Below are 16868 nucleotides of genomic sequence, written 5' to 3'. Positions count from 1 at the left end.
CACTCGGACCTTAATGCACTTGGTCGAGGTGACCTCCACCGCATGTATAGGTAGGTATATACATACACATGTGTGTGTATATATATGTGTATGTATATATTCAAGCCTCAGCAAGTCCAAAATAATATCTTACTAGAGATTTGGATCCCTCCTCACCAAATAACATGTTATTCCGATAGTTCAAAGAACTGCTAGGTTTTCTGATAGAGATTCATCAGATTTTTTTCCTACAAAGGAAATCTCCGGCTTATGAAAAAAAATGTTATGCTGCCACCATTTTTAATGCCTGTGTAATCCCTCTAATGACACCTCATAGAAATCTTATGAAATGTTTCATGTCCTTAAATCCTCACTACTTTTTTAAATACCATACTGTGTTTTTTCCCTAGAGGCTCTCCTCTGATTACTAGTTCTTAATAACTTATTCTAAGTCTATTTCTTCTTTCTCTACTAGCAATATATTGTTTTAATAGATCCTTGAAGGGACATTGGGGTGTATTTAGATCTCATTGATACATAATAGGAACTGTAGGGGCTATGGAGGGAGGTATATGACAATACTGCTAATCCCGTGGGCTGAGGCTTTGAGTGTTTTCCTTGGTGATCAGCATTTGCGGTATGACTTTGGGATGTTTCATAACTCACCTAAGTTTTCTGCCTCTTTCATTTTACTACATAAGGTGTATTACAAAGATTCAAGGTTACGTTATATATGTGTATGCAAACATTGCATTGTATAGCATAGCAAGTGTTCAATAAACATTTTCTTAACATTTAGTAGAAGAAAAGTAATATCCATTAGACTCAAATATAGCAGGTCTTTGAATAACATCACTTCGTTCAACATCATTTCATTATAATGTTGGTGAGGAAAAAAAAAAAGAAAATGATTCCAGGTCGGGGCCACTGTCTCTGTGTTTGTACATTCTCTTCATGTCTGTGTGAGTTTTCACTGGAGACTCTGGTTTCCTCCCATATCCCAAAGAAGTGCACATTAGGTGAACCTGCATGTCTAAATTGTCCTAGTCTGAGTGAGTTTGAGTATGGGTGTGAGTGGCCCTGAGATGGAAGGGCGTCCTGCCCAGGATGGGTTTCCACCTTGCTCGCTGAGCTGTCAGGAGAGGCTCTGGCTACCCATGACCCTGAACTGGAATCAGCAGGTTGGAAAAGAATGATCTTGTTTTTATTAATCTTTCTTAAATGAATTTATAGCTCATATGTTTCAATATTTAATATTTGAAGTGTTTTGGGTCTGTCCTTAGAAGTTTGGTGATGTTTTGGTGGCCAGAAATATGCTGTAGGAACTCTTGTTTATATCAATTAGCATATGGTAAAATTGGTTTCATTATATGTCATTCCTCTTAAAGTCAGTTTCCAAGAACCTATTAATGAGATCTTAGTATATGACAAAGTCCAAGTTATTTCATTTAAAACGAGTGATTTCTGTTATGTTACACCCAGGAAGAACATATTCTTTTCCAACTTGAAGAAGGGATTGAAGCTTTGGAAGCTGCAATTGAATACAAGAATGAAAGTATCCAGAGTCGCCAGAACTCGCTCAGAGCTTCATTCCAAAACCTCTCTCATAGTGAAGCAAATGTCTTGGAAAAACTCATTGGCCTGAATCCTATTGAGATTAGAGCTATTCTTTTCAGATACTTCAATAAGGTTAGTTTTTGAGGGATAGATGATTTTCTTATAAAGAGGGATCAAGATGCTTATATATCTAACATTTATAATTTTAAAGGAAATTGAAAGGCTTAAAGATTTGATGGTGTAACTCTGCATGGATTTAAGCATGATTTCTCTTTACAGTACTGAATGTTGTCCTCTGAAAGCTTTGTGATCATCCAAGTATGTAGGCCTACCTTTGTGTGGTTCTTAAAGGGCCTTTTGAAAGAATAACTTTTTGAAATAGTTTTAAAAATTAAAGAATTTAAGCTATATTCTTCAGTCACTACTTCTTGGATGTTTTCTAGATTTGGATGTTACTACTCAGCATTCATGAAAACTCAAGGGCCCTCCAAGCTTGGGTTCCTTTTCCTTCATTGCTGTAGGATAGGGGTACATACACCTTCTTATCACAGCCTTGGAGTTGATGTGGAGATGAAGTGGTACATCAGTGGCAAAGACAGTAATAGATTTTAGCATTAACTTGAATTTAAATATTTACTAGTATTTAAATATTTTATTTTTTTAATGTATTCGACAATTTAATGATTCAGATATATTTCACAGTACAGAGAACTATTTCCATCTTTTCTCTAATATCGTCTCTAAGGTATATATTATGATGGGCTAAACGAGTAGATAACTTTTTTCTCTGAAAAGTATATGCAGTTCTAGGGAATATCAGAAAATTAATGAAAAATAAAACATTCTGTTAGAGAAGTGAAATAAAGATGAAAATTAATGAAAATGTTATATACAACACTCTTCTTGGTTAATTACTGTTGGTAGTAAGCTACTATTACTGATGAGAGTACATTCTATTGTTGGGTGTGTGGAGGGCAGAAAAATAGTCGAATACTGTCTGAGGCTTTGGTATAGATAACTCTTTTGTGGTGCTCTTAGATCAAAGGTTCTTAACCCCAAGTACCCAGGCCCAGGTCAGTGGATTTTCTGATCCTGAAAACTATTTGTAGAAATGAGTATTTTTCTAAAAAAAAAAAAAAGGTTATTACATTATTAACAAGCTCTGTGACACAAACATTGTCTGAAGTATTTTTACTTCAGATCAGTTCAGAGAACAACCAAATGGACTAAATGAAATATATAATCTAAAACCAATCTCTGTATTTATAGTTTTAAAAATTCTGTCACTTATTTATAATATCCATTTTAGCTCCTCCTTATCTTATATTAGAGAAATAGAGTTATAGAATTATTAATGTAAACCACAGAGACCAAGAAATGATGGAGGGATGTTTAGTAGAGCAACATTGTATTTAAAATGAATTATTACCAATTCAGAATCCCAACAAATTCAAAGGCTATTAAGTTATTTTGTAGGTATGTTACAAAGCATTTGCCTAGTTATACCTTGGTGGTTAAGGAAGTTCATTTCATGTAGCCTAACAGAAGTAGATATATCCATATTAGGCTATCTAAGACACTCTGAAAAGGTCAAAAAATGTATTTGCCAGGTGGTTAATTTGCGAGAAGCTGAACGGAAACTACAGTTACAGAATAAAGAAATTAAAATGAAGATTCTGGAACGGGATAATGTGGTTCGTGAGTTAGAATCTGCACTGGAGCATCTGAAATTGCAATGTGACCGAAGACTGACCCTCCAGCAAAAGGAACATGAGCAAAAAATGCAGTTACTATTACATCATTTCCAAGGTACCTGCCCTATTGTCAATTTTATAGATGATGTGTAGGAAGGGGATTTGGGAAGGAAGATCAGACAGAATTTGATCACTTAAAAGCCCACCATATATAGTTACTATTTCTACGTATTTTTGTGCTTTACATGTTTTGGTTACCACAAATTGGGATAGTTGACTTTGATTAAGGCTATTCATGCTTGAAATGTCACCTCTTCTGCTTGTTCCCAGTGCCATAAAAGGGGCTGCTGTAAATCCCATTAGTTTGTTGTTGGCCTAGTTTTTATGTAGAGATGTGGGGTGACTTCTGGCTTTGTTGTATACAGTTGAAAAGTTTCTATCTCATAAGGACATAGTACCTTGCTATTTAAATTACTTTCCCTTCATAAAATTAAAGTGATAAGATCTATCGGATTTCTAGTTCTATTTCTTATTATAATTTTTCAGTTGATTGTAACTTTTATGCATTAATATTATATCTTAGGTCAAAATTAATCTATCATTAATGGGCACATACTGTTATCAGTGCACAGTAGTTCAACCATGACTTTGGTGTGGAAAGAGCTGTCATAGCAGTCAGTGGTCTCTTAACCTGGGCATATGGCTAGTATACAAACAGTTGCTATGGCAACAAAATCACTGCCAGCCAATACTGTTAATGCTTCAATACAGGCTGCTTAGCTGCTTAGTCTTGATTCTCATGACTGTATAGCTGGAAATGGGTTAAAAGAGATACGGAAGTAGCAACCTGAGTAAGCAGAAAATTGGAAAACATATGAATTTGAGTGTTGAGGCAATTCTATAAGTTAATTCTATAACCAGTTAATTAGCATCTAGTTGCCCAATGACAAGATTACATACATCATTTCATCAAACATGCTCTGCTTACCTTATTTTAGTTTTGCCTTAAGTCTCTAAAAGCAATATTTTAATAGAATTATTAGTGTATTTTTTCAAGTGACTTTCATTGTGCCAGAAAAGCCCATACTATAACTAAATGAGAACATTTTAAAAATCATTTCTAAAGCTGGGACAAATTTTTCATAACAAAGTTCTAACTAAAAATATTAGCTTGTGAATTTTCTAATTTTAACTAAATATAGGATATAAAATTAAGTTGATTTATTTGATATCCTTGATGGGGATTCTGATTTATGATGTTTAATTTGAAGTGTTTTTTTTAACAAGATGATGGGTTAATTTTAAATATATTAGTATACTTAGATCAAATTTTATAAAATAGCCAATTATAACAAAAATTACAAACCAGTAGGACAATTTTATAAATTTATCAATAGGAAACAGTAGGTCTGAAAGTACTTATTTTCTGAAGGTTACTAGGTTTTGCTGGTTCTAGAATATAGCCCAATATAGGCAGTTTTAGACAATCATAAATATTAATTAGAAGCTTTAAGTTATGTTGTAGCATAAATTAGAACTTTACTTACGCTATTTCCCCTTTGCTCCTTTTTTTTTTTTTTTTGTGGTATTCTTTGTAATTTAATCTTTCTAGCCTCATATGACAGGTTTTGTTTTGGGGGGAATTTTTTTGGTTTTATATTTCTTCAAATGACTTTTCATATACCCACTGTTCCTTATATAAACTTTAAGATACTGATTCAGCTGATGGACAGAGTTCCAAATGTGAACTTTTTATAGAAAACACTTTACTTCTGCTGTTTTAAGGATAAATCTAGTTAGTAGTTACTCAGAAAGTGCTTGTGAATCATAACGATGTAGTAGTCAGTAGGGGGTAAGGTAGAGAAGGTGACTAAGGGATCGATCCTACTTTGAAAATTTTTACAAGTAGAAGAATCCAAATTTTAGCTGAAAACAAATCCATTCAGGTAACAGGTACATATAACGTACTTCTGACCCTTTAAACATAGTCTGAGGTCTATGTTAGAACATAATTTTCAATTATTTCTTTTAAACTGATTTTAAATGTAAATTTTTGTTTTATAGAGCAAGATGGGGAAGGCATCGTGGAAACTTTAAAGACATATGAAGATAAAATCCAACAGCTAGAAAAAGATCTTTATTTCTATAAGAAAACTAGCAGAGATCTTAAGAAGAAACTTAAGGAACTGTTAGGGGAAGCAATTCGAAGGCAACTAGTACCATCTGAACGTAAGATATTTAGTGCTACTTGTCATGCTAACACTGTTTCTCTAGTATTTGATGAAGTCTTTCCTGATTTGTAGTTTAGCCTTTCCCAATTGATTTGGTTATTTAGGATTAGATTTTATCTTTTATTTGTCTCAGTAAACAACAATAGTTATCTAGTCAACGTATAAGACAGAACCATAGAAGTGAATGAACAAATGTATATGTGTGAAGGAAACTACACATTGATTGCCTGCCATGTGCCATGGGCTTGACCCTCTAATCTAAGATAGCTGTGTTTTTCCTATTCTATAGAAAATTAAGCTTTCTGATTATCACAAAAAACGTGTAAAATAAATGGAGTATAGTAAAAGTAGAGATAAAATAATATTGTATGTATTTCTAAGATCAGTCAGGTCTTTTTCATATCATGACCTCTGGAAATTCAAAAATATAATAAAACCCATTGTTAAGACAAAAGATGTTTTCTTGCCTAATTATATGTAGATATGTAGAAGTAACACTTTCCTAAATGCCAAATTGTGACAAAATACTTTGCAAAAGTAAAAAGTGCCATAATTAAAATATACCCTCTTTAGGCCCACCAATTAGAGAGGAATAAATATTTCTAAATATTTTCTACATTTTATAAAAGAATTAGCTATCCTTTAGAGAAAATATTCTTCTAATAATTTAAGTATGGCTTATGAGACTTTGACTTTACAGCCTTTTAGAACACAGCTATTTTGTATTGGTAGAGAAAACTGCTTAAGGTACAACAGTATTGTAAAGAGACCAGTGAAAATTTATATGTATGTGTAATGAAGAGATATATACTGAATATATAAAGTACGCAGAATTAACATAATTAAAAATTTTTAAACTTAGAAAAGTAGTTCTAATGCTACCTTATTCTTATGATATTTATAATTAATAGACATTTTCACAAGTAGTTCCATTTAACCATCAAACTCAAGGTAGGCCAGTGTCTGCTAATCCCATGTTTAGATGAAGAAATTGAAATTTAGAGAAGTCAAGTGACTCATGAACAGAACAGTAATTAGAACATGGTCTAAAAAGCTTTTGCACAGCAAAAGAAACCGTCAGCAAAACAAAGAGGTAACCTTCTGAATAGAAGAAGACATTTGCAAATAATGCCCCCAATAAGGGCCTAATATCCAAAATATAAAAAGAACTCATACAACTCAACAACGAAAAATAATCCAATTAAAAAATGGGCAGAGGACCTGACCAGACACTTCTCCCAAGAAGACACACAAATAGCCAACAGACAAGTGAAAAGATGCTCAATTTCACTAGCTATTAGGGAAATGAAAATCAAAATCACAGTGAGATACCACCTTACACCTGCTAGAATGGCTATCAAGTATTAGAGAGGTTGTGGGGAAAAAGAAACCCTCATACACTGCTGGTGAGAATGTAAATTTGTATAGTCACTATGGAAAACAGTTTGGAGGTTCCTTAAAAATTAAGACTAGAATTACAGCAATTCCTCTTCTGGGTACATACCCAAAAGTTTGAAAACATTTATTCGTAAAGATACATGCACCCCAACGTTCATTGTAGCATTATTCACAGTGGCCAAGACATGGAAACAGCCAAAGTGTTCTTCGATAGATGGCTGGATAAAGAAGATGTAGTACATATATACAATGGAATATTACTCAGCCATAAGAAAAGATGAAATACTGCCATTTGTGACAACATGAATAGATCTCGAGATTATTATGCTAAGCATTTTACTAATATGTGGGCTATAAAACTGAAAGCAACAAATGAACAAGACAAACAAAAACTCATATACACAGACAACAGTTTGGTGGTTACCAGAGGGAAAGGAGTCAGGGAGGAGGGAGATAAGGGTAAAGGGGGTCAAAGATGGTGATGGAAGGAGATTTGACTTTGGGAGGTGAACACACAATGCAATATACAGATGATGTATTACTGAATCGTACACTTGCAACCTATATGATATTTTTAACCAACATCACCCCAATACATTTAATAAAAATAAGAGTAAATAAAAGAACATGGTCTAAGGTCCTTCGTCTTTGACTCCTGGTCCAATATTCTATGATAAAAGTTGTCTTAGGATAGAGATAAAAATATACAAATCCAGCCAAGAGACTAAACTTTCTGATTTTCAATGTAGTAATGCAGAGGTATTAAGTAGGAAACAGAACATTTTCTTTTCATTTCCATTTTAGCTTAAAGAAACCCACTTTCAAATTTGAGATATCTGAAATTAGATATCTAGTGTTTAAATGGCCCGTGTTTATACTACAGAGTCTTCTAGACATCTCTTAAAATGACAGTGTGGTGTGGTGGTGTACATATTTAAGAAACCTGGATTCTCATCCTGCTCTTTAAGGAAACACGAAAAGCTCTCTAAGAAAGTTAAATAATCTTGGAGATGTATAAAGTGATAATTACATCCATTTTAGCAACTTACTTGGGAAGTCTAGCCTTGATAATAGTCTTGATTATTTCAGCTAATTTGTATTCCACCTAAAAACATCTTAAATACTTTTATTTTGGGGCTATAAAAAGTAATGTATATTTAGAAAATTTTGAAAATGTAGAAGAAATATCACCTATAATCCCACTCATAAGTATTAACATTTGTTATAATTCTTTTCAATATTTTCCCCATGCTTTAAAAAAGATTAGTTGGAATCATATTGGGGATATAGCTTGTATTATATCTCAAAATGTTACTCTAATATGACATGAAACAAGAATTTGTTTGACTTATAAACTATAGCAATTTAAATATTTTGAATTGAGTTTCCTGAAAAGTATTATATGCTTAATAGTATCTTAGTTAATATATAACTGTCTTGATATTCAGTTAATTGGTTTTTGATAGTAGTCTTTTCATTGTCTGCCTACCAGACTTGTATTTATATTCTTTGAGTGTTGTTAGCATTTTCATATGTAGAAAAATTAATCTTTTGACCAATATATGTTGGTCACTTCTTGGTCATGCCTCTGTTACAGTGTGTCTGTTTTCTAACATATTTTTTGAGGATAAAATCAGTTTCTATGAACACACAGTTTATGCACTTAAGTATTTAAAACTCTATCCTTGTATCTTTTTAAACCACTATAAAATTCTGTGTGAGTATACTAGAGTCAGAAGATCTAGGTTGGAATCCTGACTTCTTTTATTAGTAGTGTGACCTCGGGTGAATTAATCTTTCTCCAGTTTGTTCCCTAATGGTAAAATTCTGGAAAAGGAAATGCAGAGGTATTTGTATTGTGAAGAATCCAAGTGGGCTTGGGTGTGAGCCAGTCCAATGAGCCCATCTGTGCTCTTTCACATATGATCTTTAAAAAATAAGATGCCTGGCTCCCTCCTCCAGACATTGCTCCCTGGGCATCAGGATTTTTTAAAGCTTCTTGGTGTAATGAGCAGCAGTTTGGGAGCCACTGTCTATGGTCAGCTTTGTGAGGAGCCACTAGTTCTGTGTGAGGATCCATGTCATTTGCTGGTTCAGGTTTTTCGTTTGTGAGAGAATTTTAAAAACTAGAACATCAATTATGTGTTAAAGCAGGGGCCACAAACTAAAATGCCTGCAAGAGCCAGGGAAGCCACAGTGAGGAGCAGAGCCTAGTCATCTCAATGGGCAGGGACAACTCTGCTCCAGCTGCTGTTGCCAGGCGGAAATGGTCAGTTCTCATTTTTTCTAGTAATGTTGGAAGACTATATTTTTATATGAAACTTTCCAATTTTTAAATTTCGGGCCATGTATTATTTTATGTAAGTAAAACCAGGCTAAGTAAAACCTGTCTGTGGGCCAGATTTCGCTTGGGAGCTGCCACTGTGCAACTTATGTTTTTAAACTTGGTATTTGTAGGACCAGAAGTATATTATCAATCATGTTTCAACATATGTTAAAGTTGGCATTTTTCACTATATTAGGTCCAGTACCTGTATGGACTTCCCTAAAGCAAGTTTTTGCCTTTTCTATTAGATGATTCTATATGATTTAAGGACCTCAAGCTTGTTCCAGCAGAGTGTCTCCCACTGAAGGGCTATTATGCTCCCATCTCCATTTTGACGGTGGAATCCAGAGTACATTCAGAGAGCAGAACCCTGCTATCATGCTAGGAGTGCCTACAAAGACTAGTTTTTCACACATATAATGCCAAATCCCAGAAGAGTCATTGGAGATATGGGCAGAGCAAATATTTTCCAGTGCTGGCTTTGGATTTGGAAAGTAATTCACCAGTGGCAAGCCCAGTGGAGGGCAGGTGTGGAAGGGCACCAGAGAGGCCTAAAGCACTCCTGTGTTTCCAGGGAGTACAAAAATCACTACAAGAATATTTTTCAACTTTGTTCCAGCAATGAGAAGTTCTTAGTTATCCCCATGCAAGATTCTTCTAAGTAAAATAAGAACAATTCATATTCATACTTCTGTCTAAAAGAAGTCATTTAACAAAGCTGAAAGACAATTTATATTGAGTGATAATATAGTTATGTTAGGATATCATGATTAAAATACTTACTTTTGAGGAAATCTCTAATTTTTTTTTTTCTTTTTGGATTATTTTTAGATCATTATGTTGGAGATGGAGTCCTGAACCCAGAAGAAGCAGGCACGGTTTCAGAAGAATTAAAATGGGCATCTAAAACTGAAAGTATGAAGTTAAGTGGAAAAGAAAGAGAATTAAACAGTTCAGCAAGTAGCTTAAGAACACAACGAAATCCTCAGAAGCTCTGGGAAGATGGCCCAGAATTACCTCCAATTTATAGCTCTTTAGCACCCACTAGTGGGCATTTGTTAAGCAATGAGGATAAAACAGAAGCAGATGAAAATCAGATTACAAAAACTCACAGTTGCACATCACCCCAAATTCAGCCAGTGGGAAATGTGGGACAGATTCATGGTGTCACACCTGTAAAGTTGTGTCGCAAAGAGTTACGTCAGATTTCTGCCGTGGAACTCTCATTACGACGTTCCAGTCTTGGAGTTGGGGTTGGATCTATGGCTGCTGATTCCATTGAAGTAGCTAGAAAACAGAGTGACTTAAAAACTTAGATAGTTACTCATGAAACTTTTAATTTAGAAATGTGTAAGATTCCTTTTTCTAACCTGTTAAAAATTAAAGCTTAAGCTCACTAGTTCTTCCCTCAAGATAAAGGAAGAAGTGGAGAAAGAAATCCCCCATCCTTTCGTACATTTTAGATGTGTATATCTTCTCTAGTACATTTGGGGAGTTTTAATTTGCATTTCCATAATAACCAAACACATTTTCCAATACTATACTATACTTGATAGTTTTAACATTTAAAAATTTCCACTTATAAATTTTCCCAAAATTCTTTTCCAGGCATATTTGAAGAACAAGACTAACAGTAGAATAATAAACTAAATATCCATCAAATATATATTATTATTTAATATAAAAGCATATTATAAAGTATATTTTATAGTATGTTATGATGCAATAATTATATCTTATAAGTTATTCTTAAATACAAGTATACATTATTTTTAAAAGATTCAGTTAAATATTGCTTATATCAGAGGGGAGAGTCACCTCCTGCATATGTTTTGGTACAGCTGAAAAATTGTGTCAAAATGCAGTCTCTGGGCTAAGGCAACTAACTGGCCAGGTTTATGGATTAAGGTTAATTTATGGTCCTCAGAGCCTACAGAAGTTGGTGATCTTGATATTTTAAACATGGCCTGTGTTCTTTTTCTGGAATTGTTTTTAGAATATTATATTATTAGTTTGCTGATATTGTAGAATATAAATTTTCATCTCTCTCCTGCCCTGCCTTCAACATATCTCTATGCTACTAAAAATGGAAGAAAGGAATATAATTCTATGGAACGGGGAAACAATAATAGAATAAAACTAAAGCATTTTACCGTTTCAAGGAAAAGATATATGGTCCCATGGAGTACACCTGTAAAGCTTGACATCTAGCCAGTGGAGCTTTAGCTCATAATCTGATGGGCTTAATCTGAGATTTTTCTCTACAACCTGCTTAGTCAGGCTTTGCACACAGGCAGGCCAGACTATATTGGGGCTGTAAATATGTAAATGAAAATTTTTCTTCAGTATCTTTTGATCTAAACATTATTATATTATATAAACTTCATTTGAAATTAAGAACTAAACATCGATTTGCCCTGCACACAGTTTGTACTTTTGCATCATATTTGTCAGTCAGAAAAAACATCGCCTATGATGACTGGAGCTATTTTGTATTTTTTTTTTACTTGTTATTTTTGTTACTTTTCCAAACTTTCACTTGTTAAATAAAGTTATTTCTTAAATTAATTAATGTTTGGGTGGGGCTAGTAGCAAAACCACCCTGACTTATGGATGCCTACTCAATTAGTCACCTATTTCCTTGCTGACTCCCGTTATTTTCTTATTTGATGCTACTACTAATTTTTTCTTTTGTCCTTTTATCTGTTGCTGTTGACCCTGACCATCTTACCTAAGACCCAGACTGTCACCCTGTGCTCAAAGCCTAATATTTTCTTTTTGTAGTTTCTAGCTCTTAGGGAGTAGGGTTCCTTGGTCCCACTGCTAAAAACCAGTTCCTATAGGAAAAGAAAACCAAACCAAAACAAACTTCTAAATTGATGAATAGTTTCTATATCTTGTAAGCATGGTACTAAAATTCATTTAAATTATGGGTTAAATAGAATTCTATGTATCCATCTGGGTACTGAACCATAATTTATAACATCGATACTGAGAAATTTCTTCACACAATGAATTTACAAACTACAGTGGATATTTTATTTTTATCAGGGGCTATTTCAAGTCAGATCTTGGTTTTAAGCAAGTTTCCTCTTTTTGTCTTGGTTTGTATGATATATATTTAATGTATATCATATATAATGTGTTTATAAATATATACTGGCCAAAGGCCAGTGCCTTAACAAAGCATAGCAATTATTGATTTATTAATAAATACATATTTATTAATGAAGGTCCTAACTGTAAATTCTTTATAAGATTAAGAAATGATTTAGAAATAATTGATGTAAGAATATATTCTGACACTGGAATCCTGCTTGTCCAGGAAATTGACATATATTTATTTTACCTGTGAAAATATAAACACATTTTCTGAAAGCCAACTCACTAAAAAAGTTAAAAAATTTCTATCAAACCAACAGTGATTAGATTTGATAATGCAAATGTGAACTGACTTCTAAATAACAAAGATACAGTTTTTTTCTTCCTTCTGGTTATACATATATCCTTTATATCTATGATAGGGTTCATATACATATACAAACACATATAAATAATATATGAATAATATATTCTGGAAGTGAACCTCTTCTCATTCTAGTCAGTGTCCTCACAAAAGAAAGAAAAATTAAGTCATCTCTCCAAGGCAAGTAAAATTATTTTTTACATATACTACTAATAAATTTTATTGTTTCACATGCTTTCCTTAGTCTGAACATTTTGTCATTACCTTTTTGCATGTTTATAAAATTGTTTGTGGTTTTCTTTTTCTGTTCATTATGGCTTTTTTTTTTCCCCACCATAACAGAGCATTTGAAAAGAAACATGTTTGCCTCCAAAAAGTACTAATTCCTTCCCTAACTCCAGAGTATTATAGATAATAGTATTGCAGAATGCTATAAATATGGGCAACTATAGGCAGTGAGAGTATCAATGAAGGTGCTTTTGTGCTTTAATGCTTGTTTTCTTTTGCTAATGTTTTTTGTTCATTTTTTGTTTTGTTTGTTTTTTTAGTCCCTCAGTTCTTCATATCCTCATGAAATCAGGGTCCAAGGAATTAGCTAATATACCTATGATCTTCAATAATGTGGACTTTATTGCCACTAGCAATTGGCTTGTTTCTATTAGTCCAAGTCAATAAAGTGATAAATCCTTATTTAAGAATGGGTTTCTTTTATCTATACATATTTATATATGTATATATGCATGTATATATATATGTATATATACATATAAAGGTCTAATACTAAGTTTTAGAATGAATTGCTAAGGAATTAAATCCTTAGTAGGAGTTTGGTTCTATAGTCAACATAAATTCTCATGCATTAAATGCAAATGTGACATGTTTTGCTCTTTCAGTTATTTCTTTAGTAACATACTTGTGACTTTTTAAAACACTGGATTATCAACATATGAAAGCTCAATGACTACAATATCTGTAAGCTCATGTCCACAAGTCCTCTATGAATTTCACTGGAATTTTAAAAAATATTCATTATGTATATTTTACATTTAAAGTTATAACAGGCTATGAGCTGCCTTCATTAACACATTCTTCTACATTTATACTTTAAAACATTTATACTTTAAAAAATTGAAAATAAAGGTGGAAATGAGATCCTTCTACAATAAATACTTCAAATGCATTGGATATGTAGTATTTTTGAGCTAACATGGGCAGTAGTGTTCAAAGGGTGAGGTAGTAGGAGAATCTGCCCAATGGAGAGGAGTATTCTATCACTGTCATTGTTTACCTTCATGCTGAAAATAAAAAGCAGATGATTTTTCATAAGTTTTATTGCTTTTAAATTCTCTACAAACAATGCACCCCTTATTCTTGGTTCTAGGGGTGACTACTTCCATTCCTTGCTCTTGGAATGCAGTTCATACATGGTACCACATATTGGAATGGTGTTTGATTTTTATAACGGCCTTCATGTTCATCCCAATGTGGAGGTAATTAGAACGAAAAGTTCTAGAAAGCTCAAGAAAACTTGATGTTATGATACTGGCTTTTGATATTCTACATAGTTCTTTTCTCTTTTTATATTTTCTAGGGATTTCCACAATAAATTAACAATTGCCACTATATGAAATGTTAGCAGTGTAACTTAACCGAACCCAAATATATTGACTTAGACTTAGGTATTATGTTCTACTGGCAAATTCTCACACACACATCTACTGAATTAGTTATCTCTATGGTACTTTAAAAGAAAAATACAACAATCTCACAAACTTTGTTATAATGAGCAAGATCCTTATATGCCAAGGAACAAAACTACTTACAACAAAAGAGTAGAAAACTAAACATTAAAAAATTTATACGTAGGATTGTTAGAAATTTAAAACTATATTCATTAGTTAATACTTGTGTAATTAAAGCATAACAAAAATATATTTTGAAATAATATTCATATACGGTATTACTGTGTTTTCAAACATTACAGTATAGACGAAGCAAGGTATAATTTTTCAAGTCCAAAGTGATAAACATTAGAATTATTTAATCTGAAGGGCCTTTTAAAAGAACCATTTCTCTGACCCCGACCCCCTCTCCAAGTACTAACAACAAATTACAGGCAAATTATAGCTTTACTTACCCCTCATTCCCCACAATGTTCCAGGATTCAAATTGCTGCGATAAGAACAGGAGATAAAGATGTTTATTTTAAAGTATTCCATAGTCAGCAAAGAATTTTCAGAGATATTTTGAGTGAATATATTTCTCTGGCAACAGCACTGAAACAACTTCGATCTTCGGCTGTCTCTAAACCCTAAAGAATACTAGTTAGTACTGATTTTGCCATTTGAAAGTATACACCCAGTTTTTATACTGGTTTCCTATGATTACTATTAATTCAGGATTACATGAAAAGAAGTTGCTCTAGACAGAATTCAAACAGAAATTGTGGAGCCATTCAATAGAATTATAAGAAACAGTAGTATTGGATAAATTCCAACAGCCATAACAAACCAAATAGGACTTATTTTACCATTGAAGACCACAAATAGCATGCCAAAACAAACATTGTAGGCATTAACTGACAGGTTTTATCTTTATAAACAATACTTAACCATTTTGCTTAATTTTTCTCTCTGCTAGATTATTCCTGAATATTTCTACTGAAAAACCTGGATAAAAGACTTCCATTCATGATTACAAACCAGCAGCTACTGGTCTGCCTTGAGAGGCTGAATTGATGCTATTCATTTTTGTTTGTGGCCTGCAGTGGTATTTCACTATCCACCTTGAAAAGGAGTGAGGAGTTAATCTCAATTCAATTGATGTATAATTCTGATCATTTATAAGTATAAAAAGTATCAAAGTTTTCTTATTTTCTAGCATGATTTCTCTTTTCTAGATGGGAAGAGTGGGAACATGGCAAGGCATTTTTATACTGAGGAGCCAATCTCTTTTTGAAATTCTCATTACCTGGGGGTAGGGGTTAGCATTGGGCAGCCTCTGAATTATTCCATTCGAAGCCTGGAACTAAGCCTCTTAGTTTTACTAGACAATTTCCCAGCTATACCAGGTGTCACTGGTTGTAAGACATGACTAGAACATGACCAGAATGACCCAGGTTATAATCTTATTAATGGAATAAATACATTAAATAATGATATTTTCTAAAATACCAGACTTTTTACCCCAGACTTTTCTCTGGGAAAAAAAAACAAGTTATGAATCACTCCCTTGCATTTGACATCAAAATCTTATTTTTCAAATGTAACTCAAAGTAATTATTTAATAAATTGGGGTGGAGGAGCTGCTATTTTTACTATATGGTAAACAGCCTGGTGCTTTATCAAATAAATATGTGAAAGCACTTTGAAAACTGAAGTATCATATATGTTTATGATGGAATTGTAACTAGGTTTTTCATAGAGTTGGATATCAAAGTGGGATAACTTTTTGGCATGTGGTTGGCACATATCATAAAACTTTTTAAAACAAATCCTCAGAGTTTTACTTATATATGTCAGCAACAGTAGAAATAACAGTATTCTCTGAGAAGTTTCATTTGAACACTATTCTCACAAGAAAATATTTCAAAGACTTGGCTGAGTCTATTTTTAGAGGCATAAGAAGTACTTCATGACTATTTCTTTGATTTATAAATGAAAGAATATACTTTTACTGGGTTTTTAACCACCAGTTTTTGCCTATTTGTTATTTATTTCCTTAGTAACAATTACCTCTGTGAGTTATTGGTTAACTCTGGCTAGAAAACAAATTTTCTTAAAACTGAGAAGAACGGTTTCCATTAGGTAATCACAAAGTTATTTAAAACTAGATTTTCCTCAAGGAAACTGTAAAACAGTAAGTTAATTTTTGGTACATGTATAGTTATATGATCAACTTAATAGCAAAGTCAGTCTTTGTTTGGCATTTGATTCTCTCAGCTACTGTATACAAGAAGCATATTAGAATTAAATCTGACATTACCGTGGTGGTCTTTCCTTTAAAAGCATTCTGAGGCAAGCTCGCTCCCCTTAGTTTGCAATTATCTGACAATGTTAAGGAATAATTTGTCTCTATGTAGATCAAAGCACTCATGACCTGTGCAGCCAAGTAATCAAAGAGAAGGCAAAACTGTAAGAGTAATGGAACGTACAATCCTAAGCATTCTACTGGATTGTGAACAAATAGATCAGAAGGGAAGAATACTAACAAAGTTT

At 33.1% G+C, this 16868-nt stretch overlaps 1 protein-coding gene across 5 annotated transcripts in view; it reads left to right on the top strand.

Moving 5' to 3' along the window:
- The window catches only part of KIF27 (kinesin family member 27), a 68516-nt gene extending 55170 nt beyond the window's left edge, over window positions 1-13346 (top strand). For all 5 annotated transcript variants that reach the window (XM_023537756.1, XM_023537757.1, XM_011372048.2 and 2 more), the window contains 4 exons: window positions 1462-1668; window positions 3147-3345; window positions 5295-5459; window positions 10017-13346. In XM_023537756.1, the coding sequence (XP_023393524.1) occupies window positions 1462-1668; window positions 3147-3345; window positions 5295-5459; window positions 10017-10501 (1056 nt within the window). In that variant the 3' untranslated portion in view covers window positions 10502-13346. The remainder of the gene's footprint in view (window positions 1-1461; window positions 1669-3146; window positions 3346-5294; window positions 5460-10016) is intronic.
- Window positions 13347-16868: the final 3522 nt, after the last annotated feature.

Source organism: Pteropus vampyrus, unplaced genomic scaffold, assembly GCF_000151845.1.
Source record: "Pteropus vampyrus isolate Shadow unplaced genomic scaffold, Pvam_2.0 Scaffold199, whole genome shotgun sequence".
In the NCBI taxonomy this organism is placed as follows: Eukaryota; Metazoa; Chordata; class Mammalia; order Chiroptera; family Pteropodidae; genus Pteropus; species Pteropus vampyrus.
This window is presented reverse-complemented; position numbering and strand designations above follow the sequence as displayed.